The 23,125-nt window shown below is 42.4% G+C and overlaps 2 protein-coding genes across 4 annotated transcripts in view; one reads left to right on the top strand and one right to left on the bottom strand.

Annotated features, from left to right (window-relative positions):
* Nucleotides 1-11,824, top strand: part of slc35a5 (solute carrier family 35 member A5) — a 32,942-nt gene extending 21,118 nt beyond the window's left edge. Inside the window, exons 10-11 of one of the 2 annotated variants that reach the window (XM_028590580.1) lie at nt 8,544-8,618; nt 11,190-11,824. In XM_028590580.1, coding sequence (XP_028446381.1) covers nt 8,544-8,579 — 36 coding nt within the window. In that variant the 3' untranslated portion in view covers nt 8,580-8,618; nt 11,190-11,824. Of the gene's footprint in view, nt 1-8,543; nt 8,619-9,261; nt 9,342-11,189 lie in introns of those variants that run through there. The other variant, XM_028590579.1, reaches the window with a different exon arrangement.
* Nucleotides 861-23,113, bottom strand: ccdc80 (coiled-coil domain containing 80). 2 transcript variants are annotated; one of them, XM_028590577.1, is made up of 11 exons: nt 23,097-23,113; nt 21,524-22,947; nt 19,102-19,299; nt 15,765-16,270; nt 14,650-14,979; nt 13,555-13,711; nt 11,373-11,509; nt 7,140-7,291; nt 5,516-5,619; nt 3,891-3,974; nt 861-1,276 (listed from the first exon to the last, which is right to left on the bottom strand). In XM_028590577.1, the coding sequence occupies exons 2-11, from the start codon at nt 22,173-22,175 to the stop codon at nt 954-956; spliced, it is 2,643 nt and encodes an 880-aa protein (XP_028446378.1). In that variant the 5' UTR covers nt 22,176-22,947; nt 23,097-23,113; the 3' UTR covers nt 861-953. The 2 variants fall into 2 exon arrangements, with proteins under 2 accessions (XP_028446378.1, XP_028446377.1); XM_028590576.1 differs by having other exon boundaries at nt 21,524-23,112.
* Between the last annotated feature and the right edge of the window lie 12 nt (nt 23,114-23,125).

Below are 23,125 nucleotides of genomic sequence, written 5' to 3'. Positions count from 1 at the left end.
TGCTCACATCAGAAAATTTATATATTTGAAGTATTTGTTAATGATTAAAACATTCTTTATAAGCCGTCAATAAATGGATGAATGAGTGGCTGTTATGAAGTTGCATCTGATGAATATAATACCTTGTTAATGCTTAATTAAGACTTTGTAAAGCATCTATAAACATTATTTAGATAGCTGTCCGTGTACAAATCATCTCTTTTATAAATCGCTAGAAAAAGATTTAATGGGGCCAAATTAATGTTACTTAATGCTTTTCAAACCACTATTTTTTTTATTATTTTCCGTATTGGTTGCAACTTCTTAAAAGTCGCTCAAACTATGTTTATGGATGTTTTGCAAAACAAGTATTAACCATTGACAGAGTATACTATCTATCTAAATGTATAAACATATTATTTTATATTGCATACAAATAACATAAATTATAATATTTCTCATAATTAGTCAACATTATAAATTATCTTTTTTGTTTAACAGTAAAATAACTATTAACCAAAGTGTAATTAGCTATCAATTCACCAGTTGAAAGTGATGATTATTATAAAGTGTTACTGACCTCCCTCCATCTGAGCTGCAGGGGCGGGGCTAGAAGTGGGGGCACGGGGTGGCACTGCCCCCCACTGAAATATTTTTATTGTTTTTAAAAAAAGTGGCGGACTGAGCTTATAGAAAATGTGTATTGTATTCAGATATACAATTAGTTTAAAATGAAAACAAGTGAAACTAATAATGAATGTGATGTCTTATTTAGCAGAATTATGTTATGTTGTTCTATCCTATCCAATGTGTCCTATATTTCTAAGCAGATTTTCTATGCTGTATTCTGATAAAATGCCCCCCACCCCCCTCCCCCTGGAATCGCCCCTGCTGAACCGATTGCCTCGTGGAGGACGGGTAGGAAAAGATTAAAGACGTTACGAGTGAAAAGGAACACGAACAGTAGGGACGAGTTAGTAGCCGTAGCCCTGGTGATAGCCGTCCTGGTAACCGTGTTCGTATCCATGCTGGTGGTAGCCATAGCCGCCGTACTCGTCCTCAGGGCAGCGCATCCCCAGGGACTGCTGGATGGCCATCTCCTGCCTGCGGAGCTGCATGGAGTCCACCAGCTCGTAGATAATAGCCATGGACCACATGGGAGAAGGGTACCAGGACTTGACGTTGCCGTCCTTCCCGACCAGCAGCATGGAGAAGTATTCTGGGCTGATCTGGAAGTAGTTCCTCATGTCCTTCACCAGGCTACCAGACAGGCCTTCGCGCTCCACAGTAGCACTCCCTGGATGGAGCAGAGACTCCGTTTAGGAATAACGTATTCAGGACAGATATCTTATTCCTTTCAGAGGAGAGAGTACGGCCATGTTTTCCTTTTAGAGACTTGGTTGACATTTACTTTAGCTCCATGTGCTGAGCTCAAATGCCCAAAGCAGAAACCTGAAGAGCTTCAGTCCACTGGCAACAGCTCGAGTTTAGTCTTGCATAACTCCCACTTCCTTTCTCCAGTAAAGGTTGTTTAGTTTTGTGTTGTCCTCGGGTCAAATTTGACCCATTTTCAGCATTTTTTTACATCCGAAAAATGGTTTACTTTGAACCAAAATGCCCAAAATTGACATGGATGACATATACCGGTCGGTGATCCAGTCAACATCCTCTGATCTTAACTTTTTCTAGTCAAAATAATTCTTAATTTCTGCTTTTTTTTCTGCTAACATTAGGTAAAAGGTCATATAAATTAGGTCTATGGACCATGAATTAAAAAAAAAAGCGTTGAACGAAGTGACAAAAAAGAAGAAAAATTGTCAAAAGCATAGGAAAAAGCGAAAATACTGAAAAAAAAGGTCATGGTCGTCGGGAAGAGTTCTCTTGAGCAACATCTACCAGGCCATATGAAATAAAAACTAAAGACATAATTCACATTTTGATTAGAGCTGCAATGATTAATCAATTGTTTATCAACTATTACATTAATCGCCGACTATTTTGATAGTCAATCAATCTCTTTCTTTTGAAGTTCTCTGATTCCAGCTTGTTAAATGTGAATATTGTTCTAGTTTCTTCTCTCCTCTGGGACAGTAAACTGAATATCTTTGAGTTGTGGACAAAACGAGACATTTGAGGACGTCAACTTGGTCAAAACACTGATCGACATTTTTCCCAATTTTCTGACATTTTATAGACAAACAACTAATCGATTAATCGAGAAAATAATTGAGGGATTAATCGACAATGAGTCCCCTGCCACTGCAGCAGCAGCACACATGGTAATGCAGCTGTGAGGTTGTCGGGAGAGTGTCCATGGTAATAATAACATTAATATAATCACTTATTTTTATATAGCGCCTTTCACAGAACCAAAGGACACTTTAAAAGAATCGTTAAAGGTTCCTCTGGGGACATGGTGGAATAGTAATTGGACCTTTAAGCGTAGAGTCTCTTTACGCATCTTGGATTACTGGTGAGAAGTAGGATACTAAAACTGGCTTGTGCAGGTGAATTTGTGGAAAGACTGGGATTCTGTTTTTGCACAAGAAGGGTAGATCTGGGCAGGGGCTGTTCTAGGATCAGACCTTTAGGGGGGCCTCAGCCCCTAATGAGAATATGACATGCATATATTGCCTTGCAAAAGTGTTAACCTCCCCCCTGCTAAATCAGGAATTTTATTATCTGATCATCTCTAAGCTAGCTACGGAACAACATTGTCAGCTAACGTTTTTTGACACTATGCTGGAACTAAACCTGATACTTTATAAGTCACAGTAAGGCTGGCTACACACTGGCTGCGTGGCGTGAGCGTGTCAGCTGCGTGGCTTGTCCGTTTTTATTAGGGCTCCCATGTTAACAGGTTAGAGCTTCCACACTGGCTGCGTGACACGCACGTCTCAGGCGCGAAAACGCGTGCATGCTAGAAATAGGGCCGACGCCTATTTTTCACGCGTCACGCAAGTGTGTTGGAAGCGTTTCCAGGCCAATAGAATAGGAAAAGATGTTTATATGTCATTTTGACACAAATACATTTCATAAATGACATTTTGATGTTTGAAAGTCTCGAGGTTTTGACATAAATGCAGATATAAATGTAATTTAAAAAAATAATAATAAATAATTATTGATTTTCAAATATTGCACTTGTCAATACAGAACGAAATATTCTGGAGCCTATTTTACCCTCAATACTGCGGATGTTGTCCTTGCTGTAATCAAATCAGTATATATTTATGTTTAACATGAAGTATACTACTGTACTGTACTACGGTAAATCAATGGGAAACATCCATGTGTCTATATAAAAGAGACTTCAGATACAGTATTAGGGGACCACTAAGGTCTATATAAAAGAGACTTCAGATACAGTATTAGGGGACCACTAAGGTCTATATAAAAGAGACTTCAGATACAGTATTAGGGGACCACTAAGGTCTATATAAAAGTGACTTCAGATACAGTATTAGGGGACCACTAAGGTCTATATAAAAGAGACTTCAGATACAGTATTAGGGGACCACTAAGGTCTCTATAAAAAGGTCTATATACAAACGAAAGTTTGACTCTGGTACATTCACAAAAAGACCCTTAAAACTAAACTTAATAATAGTAATAGTTTGTCCTCTGTCACTAACAGACAAGTTCGCAAACTCTAACTTGAAGCACAAAAATTGTTTTTAGAAAAAACCCTAAAAAGGGTCTAAAATCGCCAATGGATATGGTGCAAGATTCTTTTGACCTGTAGCGTGATGAAAGATGGCTGTTTGGAGGTGAAACAAGTGGATTGAATGTCAGTTTGTGGACATGGTCTTAGCGTTCAGTAACAGAAGGTACTATGTGTATAAATAGAGGTACTTTGTGTGTGTTAGTATGTTCCTAACCCACAGTCCCACCCGTGAGAAAGTTCTTACCATTGATAGGATAGAGTTCCAAGACTCCGCCCATATCCGCCAGCTCTGTGCCAACCAACTTCAGAATGGAGATGTGCCTCAGACCTATGTCGCCAAGGCAATGACAAATCACATGGACAACACACATCAGATAGAGGCAAATACAGTATGTTACAGTAAAAGTCATTCTTTAAACAAGAACACTGTGTTCTGTAATATGCTGACCAACTGTTCCGTATCCACCAGTCCTCTAGCTTACACAAGCTGATCTCACTGCGGTTGCTCATTGGAACCATTCTGAGCACTGGTTTTTTAGGTAGAGGGAGGAGAACGGGGTGGTCCGGAGAGTCCTGCCAAAAAGCTGTTTCCTCTGAAGCGAGAAAGCCCACATTAAACACAGGAGAACGCAGGCTTTACTTGGTGAGAGAGAGCCAAGTGCTGAATACCAGGATCAAACCTCTCAGGCCTTCAGCCCAGTCAGCAGGACAGGCCTTTGTCTGGGGCAGCGAGGGAGGGAGCAGCCCTCGTGACCAGATTTTTTTAGTAGCCTACCTTAGGCTCACATATTTTGTCTTAAACTCTAGTTGAACGTGTGGTAATTTCATCCCCGAACTTGTTAAGAATCAAATAGCAGATGTAAGATTCAAAGTCATAAATGTGACAAATAAATCTGCCCCTGACCATCTTAAGCATCACGAGAAAGTGCTAGGGAAAGACCTAAGAGCCAGAAATCTTGAATTCCTATAAACAAGACAGGAACATGAGGTTCACGCGGGGGAGGAAACTCCAGATGAGAGCATTTATTTGGTTTTTACTGAGAAGTGGTGTTCGCTGTGGGCTATTCAAAGTTTACAGTTATTGTGCGTATATCTGTGAGGCACGGCAGGTTGTTGAGATTTGCAAAGTCAAGATTAATGTCTCTTTTTGAGATATACAGTAATAACATTGAATTAACTGTGGAAAGGTTAAATAACTGGCGGACTGAAAAGGCCATAGTCAGGGAAGGAAAAGAGCCTCAGGTAGAATAGAACAGGATCGGCCGATGTGCAAGTTCAGGTATCGGAATCGGTATTGGGAAGCAAGAAATGGTATTGGACCATCTTTATTTCAAATATCATTTGTACAAGTTTTGAGATTGTGTACTTCCTCTCCTTTAAAGTCACTTTCCAGACCTCAGGGAAGTGAGTTAATTGATCGGTCACAGGTTAGTTTTGGAGTAGTCTATATCCTTGGCGTTCCACTTCCTGGATTGCTGCCGGAAATTCCTCTGGATGCATGCTTTTTTTGTTTCCTTCCTCTTCCTTTGTGTTGGTGTTCTAACCTCCGGTGGATTTGTGAGGACTATGGTTAACTGCTCCTCAGATCTCTGCAGGGTAAATCCAGACAGCTAGCTAGACTATCTGTCCAATCAGAGTTTTCTTATGCACGACTATTTTACAGCCGCTCCGAGCAGAGCTTAGCGCCGCCCAAGACGATTGTGATTGGTTTAAAGAAATGGCAATAAACCCGAGCACGTTGTTTTTTCCCCATACCAGAGTGGATGTGGAGTAGCCAGACCCTCCTCCGCTCCGCAGCGTGTGGATGGTCTGGCAAAGCGAGGCTAGTTTTTGAGTGAAGTGACAGGTGTAAATTTTAGGGGGCCTCACCGAGGTTGCAGGCCTGGCTGTTCAGGCCGTAGAGCTGCTGCTGATAGGCCCACTCCTCGTCGTTAGGGGCGGAGATGATGAACAGGCGACGTCTCCAACGGAACCTGCAATCACAGAAAATGTCAGCCCCGAATTTAAGTGGCACTTTTGGTGCAGCACTGGAAGTTCTGTGCTAAGACACGGAGTGTGTGCTTGTACACCATATTCCCATACTATTACTGCCAGAGGGTGACAACCCTGAATTATGGTTAAAATCCTGCCACATCTCAGCACTGTGATCTGAAGCTGAAATTCAGGTCTCCATGGTAACAAAAGACAGCCTGCTCGATTTAGAAATCTCAGGAAAATATGGGACTGCAATGACTCAGCCTTGAGGTATTTTTTATGCTACTTATAATATCCGTGGCACACACGCACACACAGGCTGCTGCAATCTGCCAGATGCTGCTTATAAAACGCTGTAAATTGTGGTGCAGCTGATTATTGAGCAAAGCAACAGCTGTTTGATGGGAGCGGAAACAGCCTGGTGGGACCACCCAATAATTCTGACTGCCAACTCCTCAGCAGAACACATATCTAAGACAATATCTAGGATTCAAGGAGATTTTCAGTCCAAAAGCCAATTCCAATAAAGAGATATTTATATACAGTGTGCTCTTTCAGGTGGTTGGTAGTCAAGATCAACGGAAGTACATTTTCAGGACAAAGCCTGACATGCAGCGCGTGATATCCCTTTGCTTTCATTCTGTGTGTGTGTCAGAGTTCTCAAAATCCCTTCACTACTGTAAACAACAAGCCAGCTACACGCTGAAAATGGCAAGTTTTGAAGAAAATGTGAATCGTGCAACAAGGCAGTCCTGCTTGGTTCTTTCAGGGAATGATTGTAAAGATTTACAAAGAATATGTTTAGGGCATTTCCTCTCTAACTGGGACGTTTTGGGACCAATTGGTAGGATTACTGTGGACGAAGACACGGAGATACACTGGTAAGAGCTAATGAGGTTTAACCATGTATCTGCTAATTTAAATAGCTCACGTTACTGTATTGTATCAACAGTTAACTTCATTTAATATTGTATGTGGGGTTTTCTTTTGCACAGTGCAAATGTTCCACCAAAACAAGTTCCTTCCAGAGACTATTTAGCAGAGCCACCATCGCTGCGTCCAGAGCCTAGGGCCGCCCAAGATGATTTTGATTGGTTTAAAGAAATGCAAACAACCCAGAGCGTTTTTTTCTCCTATCCCAAAATGCATCTGTAGTGTAGCCAGACCTTACGCCACAGCGCTGTGGAGATAGAGCTGGCAATGCAAGACTAGTTGGATGGTAGTTGTTTTTATGCATGCTAAAAGAAATACTTTATGGCCATACTTTTGTATACTTAAGAGGCTTTTTCCAGGGTTTGGGCAAGTTGTAATTAAGCGAAAACGTAATGCTACATCAGTGATATTTTAGACAACAGTGTGCTTCCAACTATGTGGCAAAAGTAAATCCTTAAACATAACAGTGCTCCTGTACAAAAAGCCAGGTCTAAGAGCAGGCATATTAATACCCATGGGCGTAATGTTTGCTGTCCACATACTCTTGGACATGGGGGGTATTTAAAACCTTTAGAAACCACTTTACCTGGAGAGGAAGTTCTCCAACGACCTGGGCTTGTCCTCTTTCTTACAGACCACCCCATCTCTCTTCTGCTGCTCCATCTCTCGGATGCGGGAAGAGAAGGTGTCGATGTAGTTGAAAACAGCCTTCATGGCGATGGGAACCTCATAGGCTTGCTGACAAAAGATCATGGACAAGAACCAGTTACACTCTACCAAAAGGCTGATTCAAAAATGTGGATGAAAAAATAAACTAATATGTCTGTTAAAAAAATAATCTGGAAACGAGGACATGAAAATAGAATTCCATGGCTTAAGAAAAAAAAAAAAAAAAAACAATGTTGAAACTATTTCCAACAAAGTGATGAAGTGACGTTTTGGAACATGTTGGTAGATGCGGCGTGGCCATTTCCCACAAACATTCTTCAGAATAACTTCTGGGAAGCAGCATGAGGCATAAACACAACACAGCATCGTGTTTAATTTGCAAAATGCTAAGCAATTTCAGCATACATATCTAACACAGCCAGCCACACACACACATACACACACTCACAAACACTCAGACCTTCCTTGGTGCGGAGGGATTTCCAGAAACACCCAAGTTGTGGTATGATCATGAGACCAAGGGAAAGCTCAGACAACATCAGGTCATTCATAGGTCACAGGTCAGGGGATGAGAAGATTCGGCCAGTCTCTAATAACCAAACCGGTTCATGTGTAAATATGTTTGTCCCTCTACAGATTCAAGGAGTGTAGACAGGCAGCATGATAAGGGACTGGTTTTGTTTTCAGGACAGTCCCTTTGGAGGTCGGTGGGCCTGCCACACTTTAGTATAATTCCAGAGAGAGAGATAGGCTGAACTAAGCTTTAGCATCTGATATTTCCCAGAGAGAGAGAGAAAGGCTGAACTAGGCTTTAGCATATTATCCTTCCCAGAGAGAAAGAGAGGCTTAACTAGGCTTTAGTATCTGTATTTACGGCGCCTGCTGTATATCTTTGTTTACCTTAAAGGTTCAGCTACACGTAAGGCCTCCAGCATGAGTTTAAATCCACCTTCAGGAGGACAAGAACTCCTGAGAGTTTTGGACGGCACTGCACAATAACACATGGTGGTTAAACTGTACTGCCTGCTAAATTGTCTCCTCTATTGAGTTTTCATTAAATGATCCGGTTAAAGCCATCAAGGTCTCCCCAGCGTTCTTCACGTACGTGAAAGGACTCGGCTGCTCCTGAGTTGTTCCTTAACACCTCGGGACGTGCTGAATCTGCTTTACGGCTCCTTTTAACTCTTTCACACCTCTCGCTCTCTCTCGCTCTCTCTCGCTCTCTCCTCTCTCTCTCTCTCTCTCTCTCTCTCTCTCTCTCTCTCTCTCTCTCTGCCACTTTCTGTCTCATACCCAAACCCACATCCTTGTACGTTTACAGACTTCCCTGTCTCTGCCTCTGTCAGCAAAGAGGTGAACACTGGCCTCTTTGATGAATCTGTCCAAAAAGAGCCTGGTGAGTTACCTTGCACGCACACACACACAAACACACGCGCTACCACACACACACACACACACTACCACACACACACACACACACACACAGGTGTGGGCCAAATGTCATGTTGTGTTTCAGTGAAGGCAGCGTGTTGGCAGTACGAGGACAGGTCTGTCCACCTTGAAAAAGAAAGAGAGGATGAAAATGTTGGGCAGAAGGGTGGTGGACCTGTAAACAGAGAGTGGAGACCAACTTCAGGGCCAGGAATAAAGCTGGGAAACTGTATGTTATCCTTTGAGGGGAAAGTATGAATAAAATACTGTTCAGATTGTTAAAAGTAAGTAAGTAAGTAAGTCAACCTTATTTATAAAGCACCTTTCAAAACCAGGGTCACAATGTGCTGTACAGTGCAACATTGAATGAAAATAGAAACTTAAAAACAGGAAATAACAATATAAAAACAAAGTCATGATAATAATAAAAAGGCAAACCCAGAAGTTGAACACGTGAACAATCAAAACCACACAGGGGGCACAACACACATTACAGGACAAAGTGCTTACGAAACAGATGAGTTTTTAAACAGCTTCTTGAAACCATTAACGGTCTGCATTTTTTAATATTCTATATCAACAACGTTTAATTTCCGGGATTGCTCTAGTGCCGCCGGAGGTTCCACCGGATGTCTCCCCGGATGTCCCGCCGGCTGTCCCTAATTTTCGGCCGGATGTACTCTTTCTTTGTGTTGGCGTTCTAACCTCCGGTGGATTTGTGAGGACTATGGTTAACTGCTCCTCAGATCTCTGCAGGGTAAATCCAGACAGCTAGCTAGACTATCTGTCCAATCTGAGTTTTCTGTTGCACGACTAAAATAACTTTTAATACGTACACATGTTCCACCAAAACAAGTTACTTCCAGAGGCTATTTTGCAGAGGCACCGTGGCTCCATCCAGCGCTTAGCGCAGCCCAAGATTGTGATTGGTTTAAGAGGTAGAGAGAAGCGGCTCAGGGTTGTGAACAGGGAATTACAATAATCAAGACGGGGACGATACATAGGCATGAATCATTTTTTCCAGATCTTGAAAAGCTAATAGAGGTTTGATTTCGGCAATGTTTCTTATTTGGAAGAGACGTGAAAATATCGTGGCATGCTTAAAGGCCTTTCACAATCTACCCATATTCAGGGGCTGAATGCTTTTGTCCTCCAAAATCAGGCAAAAGATGGAGGAGCCTTTTAGATTGGACAGACCTCAGCACAGAGACGCTGACAAGTCTTTGAGCTAGTGTCCAAGTCAAGTCTCAAGTCAAGTCTGCTGCGTTCCATCCAGGCTGCTTAGAACACTGCATAGCTGCCTGATCAAATTAGACGTGGTTGAGCCAGAATCCTTTATCTTGATAGCACATATTTTACTTTAGTTTGGGCCTTGTTGATCTGATGTATTCTAAAGCCAAAGCTTCTGATGAATAGCACAGCAGCTGCCGGTGTGGTTTGACATGTTTGTTGTCCTCTCTCGTGTGTGGAACAGACGTGTTACAGATTACGTGTTCCGTAGGTATGTTAAAGGTTACGCAGGGAGGGGAATAACATTCAGCTCATAAGATGTAATAAAATATAAAGATTGTTCACGAGTCCTGCACCTCAAGTACGAGTCAAGTCTGAAGTCTTTTGAGGATGAGTCTCAAGTCGGGTCTGAAGTCACTGTGTGTGCTACTTAAGTGCGACTCCAGTCTAAGTAGTGTGATCCATTTGTACTCGGAAGTCGAATTTTCCGAGGTCAAAGTCGGACACAAGCCTCGGAATTCCGAGCTCGGAACTCGGACAACCTTGCAATACCCAGAGCTAAAAATCCAACATTTCTGCTCCGTGCATCGACAGCAGTGAAAGCTGTAGTAACATGCCGTTTTTAGCACTTCTTTCTCATTTGTGTCTCACTGAATCAGTCGTACACAAAGTCCTGTTCATCTTCTATCTGTGCACATGTTACGCTGTGTGTATGCGTTGTTACCAACTGGCGTTGCTAACAATGGCTAACCTGGCTACAGCTAACCCTACAATGAAAAATCTGACTTGTAAATGGAACGTATTCAACTCGGGTGTGACTCCGAGTTCCGGGGTTAATGGAACGTACCAGAAGTCTTTTGAGGACGAGTCTCAGGTCAAGCCTGAAGTCACTGTGTGTGTAGTCTTGCTTTGCCAGACCTTCCTCCACAACGCTGCGGAGCTGTGGAGGAGGGTCTTCCAGGATGGGAGAAAAACGTGCTGTGGTTTATTGCCATTTCTTTTAACCAATCAAAATCGCCATGGCCGGCGCTAAGCGCTGCACGGAGCAAACGTGCCTCTGGAGGAAGGAACTTGTTTTGGTGGAACATGTGTACGTTCAAAACAGAAAACTCAGATTGGACAGATATATACAGATACGATATTGCAATTTTTGAACATATTGCAATATTGTGTGATATATTGCAATTTATTACCTTTTTTTCCCAACTTCAAATTTTTCCCAATTTCAAATGATGTCCCCAAAAGAAAACTTTGTCAACATCTTGTTTTATCTAAAAAGATACATTTCTCTGTTTCTTCATCTCAGAGAAACTGACCAACACAGAATTCCAACAGAGGAAGGTAACGGAAATCCGGTCGAAAAAAAGGACTAAAGTGCGACTCGAGTCAGAGTCTCCAACTCGAGTCCCCATCTCTGCCCCAACATATTATGTCTAGAAGACTTCCTGCCCCTGATTCTGGGACACAACTATAGAGAGCGAATCCTTACCTTGACTCTCATGTCAGTGTCGGTGAGAATCATGTAGAAGTCCTCATGGGTCATGCTAAACTCTTTCCTCAGTTCTGTGATCAGGTCCTGATTCACCAGGTCCTCCTGACGAAGACCCTTCATAGGTTTGTCATTTTCTGGAGAGGCAAAAGAGACGGTACCGTTAATTCAAACTATTTTGGCTGTGAAGGTAAATGAACAGGGACGCTTTTTGAACGTTTCCTGCGGAGAAAAGGCTTGTGTTCATCAGGGTGTTAATAACTTCTGACATCTCAGATTTTGCTTTGATATTTCGCTCCCAAGCGTAAACCATAAAACTGACAAATGGTTTGTTCATAGACTAGACAATTATCCCATCTGACAAATAAAAGCTCTTACAACAACTGTGACTAAATGTCTCTGAGAAAGTGCCATAACTGTCAGACTGTCTTACCGTGAAATGAAGTACAATCTGTGATGATTCCCGTCAAATAAACACAATGTGAGTGTGCAGCTGTGAAAAATGGGTTTTTCTATTGCTAAAACTTCAAAACAATGTTCCCTTTGAAAAATGCGTCTGACATGACAGTGAAGTAGACTCTGCAGGATACAAACATGCAGAGTGAATCAGGGACAAACTCCACAAAGAGCAGCTTTTATTCACGGAGCTCTGCCATTGGATTAAGACCTCTACTCTAGCTGCCGTTTACACAGACCAAAGCAAAAGCCTTTAATCACCGCTCCCTCCATGCATGTGTGCACAATCACACACACACACACACACACACACACACACACAGAATAGTGTTTTTTTGGTGGTTAGTTGGTTCCCCCACTCCAGCACATGCTGGAGACCGCAGGCTCAGACTGTACACAACAAACTCCAACTCACATACAAGACATCCTAAAACACCATGAGGTCGCCCTAAACTGAGGGAGGGGCAACACTGAAAGAACGATTTGTTTGTATACAGTACATGCTCACACACACTGACACATACACACACACACACACACACACATGCTGACCCGCTGGCCGGTAAATAGAACAAAAGTGTAACCGAGTCCCCGCATGGGTGGATGTGGGTGACATCACCTTTTTTTCCAGCATTCCATCTGGAGAAAACCTCGTCGTCATGTGGAGTGACAGGCTCATAACGTTTTACAAAGCGGGTTTGCATGTCCTGAAGTTAACACACACACACTAACCCAAGCCTCTGGTTTGAGACAGCTATAAAATGTCTCAAAATACGAGCGACCGCGATGCACAAATGACACAGCGCTTTTCATATAAAACAGCAGAGGTTTTGTTCCTTTCGAACAAGCAGCTGTTCACTAAAATGGATTTTCTTTTCAAAAAGGGGATCTCTGATCTCCTAAAAGCCACGAGACTCCTTTGACAAAAACAGTAGACAGTCTGGGATGTGTATACTATCACCCTGAGGTGAAATTAGTCTGGCTAAACAGGAGATTTCGTTTTTAGAGCAGCCCGAATAAGAGTTACAATATTGCTTTAATAAACAGCCTGAAAAAGTGTTAAAATATAGCTTTAATTGGACATTTAAGCCTTTACTTTTACCACGCAGAACACAAGAGTTGCTGCTCTACCACTGCCTCGATCGGTCAGTTTGTGTTATCATGTGACTTTAGTACATCTAAACAATCATTTTAACACAAGAGAGCATGGAGCGATATACAGTACATGCTTCAGTACCCTGCCCTTCTCACATGAGGGCCCTGGGTACTCAGTCCCATTTCTAGAGCTGGGCGATATGGAGAAAATATCACAATATTTTTGACCAAACACCTCAATATCGATATTGCGGCGATATTGTAGGGTTGACAATTGGTGCTTTCACAAACTATTTACACAATGAGATTTGTGATAAATAATCATCAGTAATGTGGATATAATGACTAAATGGGTAAAGGCAAATTAGAGCAATTTACATCACTTTACAGTAATGCAGCCTTTAAATACAGGAAAAGACAACTCTTATGTCATATTACGATATCCAAAATCTAAGACGATATTTAGTCTCATATCAAAGTTTGAGTTTATATATTAGTATTGCCCGAGCCCTTCCCATTTCCACCCCAGTCCGACACCTCTGTGTTTGAGTTACAAAGAAATTACTTTTTGTACCTTCCCGTACTCTGATGAGAGACGCAAAACTGCACGCTAGCACCACGTGATACTTACCCAGCTGGTAGTGGTCAATTTTCATGGTGGAGTTGGTCAGGGAGCCAAAGATGGTGATGATGGAGACTTTCCTGATGGCCATTTCACACACAGACTCCAGGTACTCGTCCCGCTGCTGAACATACATAGTGCTCTCCTCGCTGGGGGACGTAATCAGCTGGAGGAAGGGAGGGAGGTTAGAGTGGCATGTATATGCAATCACACACACACACACACACACACACACACACACACACACACACACACACACACACACAGTGTGCTGCAGAGGTGATGTTTACATTAACATGCAGGGGGAGGATGGGGCATATTTTCCCAGCCACTGCTGTGATAAGAATCTATACTGGCTGCAAAACAGAGACAGTCTGTTAGCACACAGCTGTGTGTCAGATAGCTGCTCCACATACTTTATGCCTGTCCATATTTCAAAAAAACAACTTAACATGCTTAACTCACATTGAAATATAATTTTTTTTTGCAATCTTTTTACCCCTAATAAACAATTTCATAATTATCCCACTCGAAAAGCAGCCCTTGCAGATTTACTGTAGATCCGGCCCATATATCAATTTAGGTTCACAATAGATTTTGGCCCGCCTAGTTGTTTGCGCCAAACCAAAAACCCGGGGAAAGTGTTTTTTAAACTGCAATTATGTGACATTCAACACAGAATATGGCAGATTTGCCGACTTTGAGACTCCGAAAATTCCCACAGAAGTAGAGAGAGTTTTCATATTCAGGCTGTGAAACAGGTTGTTGTTAAAAAAAAAACTTCTTTTCCTGACTTTTGTAGGGCTTTATGTCAACAAAAAGCATCAAATGTCTGAAAAAGCGTCAAAAAAGTCCAAAAAAAAAAAAAAAAAAGCATGCCAATAAAAGTTAAATGTTTGGCCCTTGACGTGATTCTCTTTTTCCAGTGTGGCCCTTGGTGAAAATGAGTATGACACTACTGTGCTAGTAGATCAGTGCAGTTTAATAGTGCTACTGTATCTGAACACTAACATTTCCCTTTGGCTGAAGCGTGAAACAGGAGCTCTGCCAGACGAGCGAGGCGGCGAGCGTCTTAATGAAGTGTGAGGAATGTCATGCTCTCACCAGAAGCCGCCTCCGGTCCTCAAAGTAGTCCAAGAAGGAGGCCAGAGATCCCTTTGGAGGGGGCGTCGGCTTCTTAGCGGGCTTCGGGTAGTCCTCTTTCCCGGGGTACTTCTTTCCATTTTTCTTTCCTCCGATCTTCCCTCCCTTTCCTCCTCTCCTGTCCGCCTTCTTGGCAGCCTTGTTGTTCTTCTTCTTCTTCTTGTCGTGCTTATCGAGCTTTCCCTTGACCTTCTTGGTGGGACTGATGTCGGTGAAGGTTTCGGTCTCCTCAGGATGACTGACTGTCGGCCTGCCTGGTTCATACTTGTCCTCGTACTCATTAGTTAACACCTGCACAGATAAATATAAATGTTGTTAATGGAGTAATAAGAGGAACTGACCACAACATTTCTATGTTAAAGCCATAGTGCGTAGTTTCTGTCTCCAGACTGCAGGCAAATCTGATTTTTTTGGTGGTCAAGTGACCTGGTCACTGAGGTCAGACCTCTTCAGAAGTAGTGTGAACACTTAAATCTTGCCCAGATCAGATTTTTTCAAATCAGATTTAGACCACTTCCATATGTGGTCCTGAATCAGACCCAGGTCTGATTTTTTTCAATGCGGCCGCAGTGTGAACAACCAAGGCGGATTTGAAGCGACCTTTACGTCAATCTACGTCAACATTTGTCACAATTATGCGCCGGCAGGAGTTAGCCCTAGACGCAAAAACTTGACTAGGCCGACAAAATGGAGAACAGCGATGGAGCAAGTCAGCGGAGGGACAGTATATCGGGGAGATACTTCAATTCAGCGTGCGAGTACCTGCCCCCGTCGGCAGCCAATACAGCCCAAATCCGTCACGTTTCCGCACGGAGATGGGTCGCCTAAATTGAGTGTCCTGCCGAAGGAGTCTTGAGGAGAGGCGATACCCAATAGCCAATTTGGCTCTCTTTCTCTCCATTCTTCTCCTCCTCAGCACCTGCACATTAATGTCACAGCTTAATTATTTTTCACTTTTCTTCGTCTGCTCTCTCCGAGTGCACTTCGAGTTTAATGTACAGTTTTGGTACGGATTTTTCCCACAAGTTCGGTAGGCTAAAGTATGTACAAAATGAACCCTAACCCTTTTACCTCACCTTCTCTCCCCCATTCTTCCTCTTGGCCGGTTTGATCTTGGAGGGTTTGTGTGTGGCAGGCGCCAGTTTGCGGCCGTGCGGATCTCTGGTGTCCTTGTCGGTGCGGTTATCCCCAGCCGGGGTGGTTTTAGCCGCGACCCGCTCCCTCTCTCTGCGGTTGTAGTAGGAAGGGTCGGCCGTGGTCCTGGGGGCTGGGAGCCACAGGGCTGGGGTGTGGGCTCTGGTTGGTGCCTGGGTGGTGGTGGTGGTGGTTCGTTTGGTGGTGGTTCTTCTGATGGTGGTGGGTTTGGTGGTGGTGGTTGTTGTTGCCTTGGTTGTAGTTGTGGTGGGGGGCCGGGTTGTAGTAGTGGTGGTTGGTCGTGCAGTTGTTGTGGTGGTTGTGGCAGCGGTGGTGGTTGTTGTGGTTGTTGTTGTTGCTGCTGCTGTTGTTGTTGTTGTTGTTGTTGTTGTTGTTGTGGTGGGCTTTCTCGGGATCTTCTTCCATGGTTTTCTTTCTGCTGTTGTATCTATTGGTCCACACACACAGAAAGGCAGACAATAGATCAGGGATCTTCAACGTTTTTTAAGCCAAGGACTACGGTGGCCGACAGGGGCAAACGCACCGCAACTTAATGAAACACACGCAAATAGACCAAACACGAGCAAATTAAGAAAACATCTTCATTAATTTGACAACACATGCATTTAGCAAACGCGCTGCAAATACACACAGCACAACCAAATACACAAATGATGCAAAAAGAAAAGCACACAATCCCCGAAAACAAATGCAACAACAACAAAAAAACGCTGATTTTCATCACACCCCCAACCGGCACCGCCAGACACCGCCTACCAAGAGCCTGGGTCTGTCCCAGGTTTCTTCCTAATAGTGAGTTTTTCCTCGCCACTGTCGCACTGCTTGCTCTTGGGGGAATTATTAGAATTGTTGGGGCTTTGTAAATTATAGAGTGTGGTCTAGACCACACTCTATCTGTAAAGTGTCTCGAGATAACTCTTGTTATGATTTGATACTATAAATAAAATTGAATTGAATTCAAACAGATTATACAACGGAAGTTCTCCAGGCGTTTAGGGGGAGCACTAAATGGAACAGCTTGACTTTTGCAATTTTATTTTCAACTTTTCTTTTTGCATCATTTCTGTATTTGCAGCACATTTGTGTATTTGGTTGTGTTGTGCAAATTTGCAGCGCGTTTGCTGAATGCTGCACATGTGTTGTCAAATTTATGAAGATGTTTTCTTAATTTGCTTGTGTTTTGTCTATTTGCGTGTGATTCATTAAGTTGCAGTGCATTTGCCCCTGTTGGCCACTGTAAAGGACCCCTTAACTGAAAGAGAGCCGGATCAGGGACCCCCTACTGCATATATTGTTATATATTGTTGCATTTTAAACTGGGCCTAACACATCTATACATACATTTTTCTTTCATAGAATACTAAGCTATTCAAATGATTGATTTGATTTGTATCTGTGGGTGGCTACCTTTGTGACTACCTTACTTTTAGGTAACCCGATGCTTAATATATGCTAATCATATGTTGGATTCATTTTAGGACTTTTTAATTTTTGAAAATAACTTAACAATAATTTGGAGGCCCCCCTGCATTGACTCAGAGGACCCCCTTAGGGGTCCCAGACGCCCTGTTGAAGATCCCTGCAATAGATTAGTGTGTTATAGTTTTTGTCTATGTAGTAGATGTAGTAACAATTATTACATCATTGTCAATTCTTTTTACATAATTACGGTTTCTTCGTTTAACCGCAATTAATTTCTAAAATTAGCTAAGGGCTTAAGGCGTATGATGGGTAATTGTTGATTTTGTTTAGATACGCCAAATTGTAATTATATAAGATTATATAAGGGATTATTGGTCGGACTATATATTTTTATTTCAGTTGTTAGTTGTTGGCACTTCACCCTCTGCACGTTGATAGCAACAAAAATGACAAGGGGGGATATAGTTAGAAAACATGTATAAACATAACACATAATAAAGAGGCGTTGTTTACTTCATAGGCTGTGTACCTGTGTTAAGTAACAGTGATATAACCAAAAGACGTATTCATGGAATCCATTCAAAAGTAAAAAAAAAAACATTTTTTAAGTAATAAGTAAATATTTTTCAATTTAAGAGAAAAAGGCAATTATTTCTGAGACAATTAATTGAACAGCAATATTGGGAAGTGTTACAGCTCTAAGTAGATGTATAAAGTACAAAAAAACACACTCCAAATGGAGCTTTCTCTCCTGCAGACTGCCCTTTTCTAAACTGCCTAAAAACGCTTGAACCACATTCCTGTTGGAAAATCTACGATTAGTGATGTCACTGATTGAGAGAGCCAGCCCAGTTTTTCATATGTGTTGCCCATAGGTGCTGCCTGAACAAGCACAGCTCATCCAGTGGCTTGTTTGAATTTGGTTGACCAATCACAACAGAGTTGGCCAGCTGACCAATCAGAGCAGACCGGGCTTTTCAGGAAAGCGGGCAAAGAAGTCAAACACACTGGTTTTTCAAGGCCGATACCAATACCCATTATTAGTAGTTAATAAAACCGATAAACGATATTTATATGTGTATTAAGTGTGAAATGATAATTTTTAAGTCAAAATTAAGATTTTGGAATGTTACAAACTCCAAAACAAAACTTTTTTTTAAATGCTTTAAGCAATTATCTTAAGACTTAAGACTGTAGCCGAGCCAAAGTAGAACACTTTTTAATTAAAGGTCCACTGTGTAGGAATTTCTCCCATCTAGTGGTGAAATTGTATTTTGCATTAAAACAAATAGTGCTCTCTAGCGCCTCACTTTTTCAAATGTGTGTTGCAACTACGGTAGCCGTTATGTACCAAGAAGCTATGACAACATGTCTTCCAATTTTTGCTTTTTTGGCAACAGGCTTTCAAATTTGGCAGTGGCAAGCGCCTCTCACTGATCTCCTTCTCCGTTTCAGCTGGTTTCAGTCACGTGATGCTGGCTCTGAACGAAAATGCGCTGTGGATTAGCTGGACAGGTAGGCTAGTGCTTTTTGTCCCTCTCAGCGATTATAGATTTTCGAAATGGCGGAATGACGTGGAAGCCTCCTTGGACTTGCCCGTCCAATTTAAATACAGAAATTCTTCGCTTGCAAGGATAAGTCAGATCATTGGATGAGGAAATATTTATGAATGAAGACATTTTAGCTAATAAAATACTTAAAACACTACACAGTGTACCTTTAATTAACTTTATCGGTTATCAGGCAAATAAAACCCTGATACAGATAATCTGCAAACTGCCAAAAAAAACGGCGCGATAATCATCCAGGGACGATAAATCGGTCTATCCCTATCACCTGTGAGTGTGCCCTCCTCCACTTGGCCCTCCACACCGGCTGCTCGACACTTCTGGACGAAGCCTTTCTGCCGGAGCTTCTCCAGCTTCCTCATGGGCGACTGGTCGATCACCTCGTACATGGCCTCCATCCTCACAGGGTACGGGTACCTCTCCTCCACCTGCAGGGTCTTCTTCAGCAGCACCATCCCAAACTTACCTGCAGGAAAAACACATTTGTGATTCAGTTTCAGGTATTCTGTCATGTTGAGATACAAGCACCCTCATTTAACTACAGGTCTGCAACTAACGATTCATTTCATTATCTATAGATTATTTCCTGGATTGTTTGGTCTATATATATATATATATATATATATATATATATATATATATATATATACTGTATACATAACAGTATTTTTTTATATTTCTTACTGTCCTTTCTGTTTTTATTTTTTATATGTTCAGTGAGTGTTGTACTTTGAGAGCAAAGATTAACCAGAGTCAAATTCCTTGTTTGTTTACGCAAACCTGGCCAATAAAGCTGATTCTGATATAAAATGTCAGAAAATAGTGAAAAATGTCCATCCCTGATTCTGAAAGTCCAAAGTGATGTCTTTAAATGTCTTGTTTTTTAAGTCCAAAACCAAACGATTTTCAGTTTAAAATGATATCAAACAGAGAAACGCAGGAAAACCTCAATTTTTGAGAGGCTGAAAACAGCATTTTTTTTTGCCATTTTTGCATGAAAAATTACTTTAACGACTATGATTAATCGATTATCAGAATAGTTGCCGTTGAGTTTTCTGTCAATCGACTAATCGATTAATTGTTTGTGTTACCTTCTGATAGAGATCAGGGAGTAACAACTGATGTTTAGTGGCTGAAGAAAGGATGGGAGAGCTTGTTAAAATAAATATAACATGCTTCAAGCCCAGCAGACACATAAAGTTATCAACTATGAACTTAGTGGAGCATTAAAGGGTAACTACCGTTTTTTTTTCAACCTGTTTTTGTGTCTAAGTGACTGATGGGAACAACAATCTTTGACATTGGTCCAGTATTAAGCGAGATCGCTGCAGTCGGCAGTCAGTGAAAAAAGCTCCAATGAAAGTTAACAGGGTGATTGTCCTTGCTTGTATTTACCTTCACAAAAGTGCTCGTTTTGCTGCTGACTGACTCAGATTAATATTATAAGTGTCTGACAACATTATGGAAAGGATGCCTACAGAGATAGACCTTTAAAACCTTTCTATTTAACCAGAAACAGCTCTGAAGTCACCAGCGCTAAACCCACCAGACTCCATTTAAAAAAGCAGTACTTTTAGTGTGTAAAGAGCCAACGTATTTTCACATGTAAATCAAAATGGCTTTCATATTTTTATTTTGTTGTTGTCGACTTTGAATGAAGTGTATTTTACGATGCTAAATTTACGGTTGATCTACATGGAGTCTGGTGGGTTTAGCGAACGCAATTTTGCGGATGTTTTTATGTTTAAATAAAGGATCTTACTCTTTAACAGAAAGGTCAATCTCTGTAGGGATCCTTTCCATAATGTTGTCAGACACTTAGAATACTAATCTGAGTCTGTCAGAGGCAAAAAGAGCACTTTTGTGAAGGTAAATACAAGCTGGACAATTGTCCTATTAACTTATATTGTAGCTGGTTTCTCCGCTGCCGACTGCAGCGATCTCTCTTAATACTGGACCAATGTCAGAGATTGTTGAAAACAGGCTAAAAAAAACAACGCTAGATACCCTTTAAATGTCTTGTTTTTTGAGTCCAAAACCCAGAGATACGCAGTTAATATGATATAAAACAGAAAAGAGGTGAAGACCTCCATATTTGAGAGGCTGAAAACAGCAAATTTGTGGTTATTATTGCATGACAAATTACTTATATCAATGAATCGTTTGGTCTATGAAATATCAGAAAGTAGTGAAAAATGTCTATCCCCTTTTCTCAAAGTCCACGCTAATGTCTTTGAATGTCTTGTTTTGTCTTTCCAAAGCCCGAAGATATTCAGTTTAATATGTTACAAAACAGAAAAGAGAAGAAAAGAGCAGGACACATCACTTTTGCATGAAAAACTACTTTAACGATTAATCGATCATCAAAATATTTGCAGTTGATTTTTTCTGTCGATCTTGCAGATATACACTTAACTCTAAGTTGCTTTGGAGAAAAGGGAACATGAGGCCATAACAAACAAATGCCATCACCTGGGCGTTTGGGGGGTATAGGTACATATGGATGTGCCTTGTAGGCCTATGTTTATGTGCTTAGGCTATGGTATTTTATATGTGGCAATGCTATAAATGCTGTACACTGGAGGTCTGTTGCACACATTTCTATGTCGTTTAGCATCTGTACCTATTCAAAATAAACATGAAATGAAATGAAACCTCCTTCAGGATGAACCCATGCATGCGTCCCTCACCTTTCTCCAGTTTGAGGAAGCTCATGAGCCGGGGGATGAGCGCTGTGTCTAGCGGCTCCTCCATCACCTTCCCCTCTCCGGTGATCCTCCTCACCTTGCCCCCCATCTCTCCCTCCTGGTGGAACATGACAATCTGCTGCACGTGTCGCTCGGCCAGCTCGCAGTACACGTCTGACTTCAGAAGAGACATCATCAGTCGGTAGTAGCCGTCTGAATCGTGCGGCGCCGATATCACCAGGACGCGGTTCTTCCCTGCGAAACTGGCCAGCAGATTCGGTGACCCGGCGTTGTTGGGCATCCGGGTGACCCTGCTTCTCGCTCCTTGGGCGGCCTCGTCTTGCAGCATGTCCGCCCCTCTCCTTGGCACTGCGTCTCCCGCTCTCTTGCCCGGCAGAGTCCCCGTCCTGGCGGAAACTAGAGCGCCATCGTCCGCCTGCACATCTTCGTTCTTCGTGGAACCGTGCACCGAGATCGCCGAACCAAAACCGGGGCGCACTCGGCCGACGAGGCGCTCCTTGTCCGTTGCGCCCAGCTGCACGCGTCTGGAGCGTCTGTCTAACTGCGCCCGCTTAAGGTGAACGTGTTTGTCGGCTTCGCCCGTCCAGGTGAGCAGGTAAATCAGAGCTAAACTGAAAACAAAAGCCCTGCGCATTGTGGCGAGATGTTAGATAAAGTATAGGCTCACTGAGGTGGGGAGATAACGATCCAGGTGGCGGGACGCGTGATCCTGGCGCGTCTTTTAGTGCATTTGAGGTTTGTTAATTAATTCCAGATAAAGACAGGGTCGGGGCATAACAGTCTGCAAGTGATGTGTTTTCAGAGCATGAGGGAATCCACTTCACTGTCCGCTCTGTATCTGACAGACAAGGCGAATAACTGTTACAGTGCGTAAAAGTTATATCCAGAACTTCATGTCAGAAACACTTCCCTTTCCAGGTAGGATCCCATGAGATCAGGAGTAAGCTTTAGATCATCTGTCATACAAACATCCCAAAACTCTGTGATAATTCTTCCTCAGCCCTTGGGGTGGGGGGGGGAGAGGGGGGGGATGAATGGCGAAAAGTTCGGAACCGCGTCACATCTCCAAAACACACGCACGCTTACCTTAATACCCTCCTACGTTAATGTATCCAATTAATCCTCGAGCGTTTGTTTATGTCCAACAAACCGTGAGACGATCATCTGCGCTCAGGAAGGGAGAAAAAACTCCGACTCCGACAAAATACAAGAAATGTGCAAACTGCGCTGAGTCTGCGCAGGAACACGCGGCTTTGCTGTGCTGTGCTGTGCTCCTTCACAGGTTTCTTCTTGGCAAACTGAGCTTTTGGAGGATTTCCCAGAAATGTCCACACAAACCTCAGGCTCCGGACTCTTGGCGACGGGAAGGCAGGACCTGCCCCGGGACTGCCGGTTGGCAGTTCAGTCTGCAACACCCATTTCATTAGAAAAAAGAAAAGAAAAAACTCTGTACAAAGTCTGTGTCCCCGCGCTGGGATGGTGTTAGGTTTCACTGAAGGACTGACTAAAATCACATTTCAAAAATGTGTAAAGGAAAGTAAAACATGTTGCTCACCTTGCTGGACAGACTATACCGGGAAGAGA

The sequence above is a fragment of the Perca flavescens genome, chromosome 11 (assembly GCF_004354835.1).
Source record: "Perca flavescens isolate YP-PL-M2 chromosome 11, PFLA_1.0, whole genome shotgun sequence".
Classification (NCBI taxonomy): Eukaryota; Metazoa; Chordata; class Actinopteri; order Perciformes; family Percidae; genus Perca; species Perca flavescens.
The sequence above is the reverse complement of the archived record's forward strand: the minus strand, read 5'-3'. Positions and strand labels throughout refer to the sequence as shown.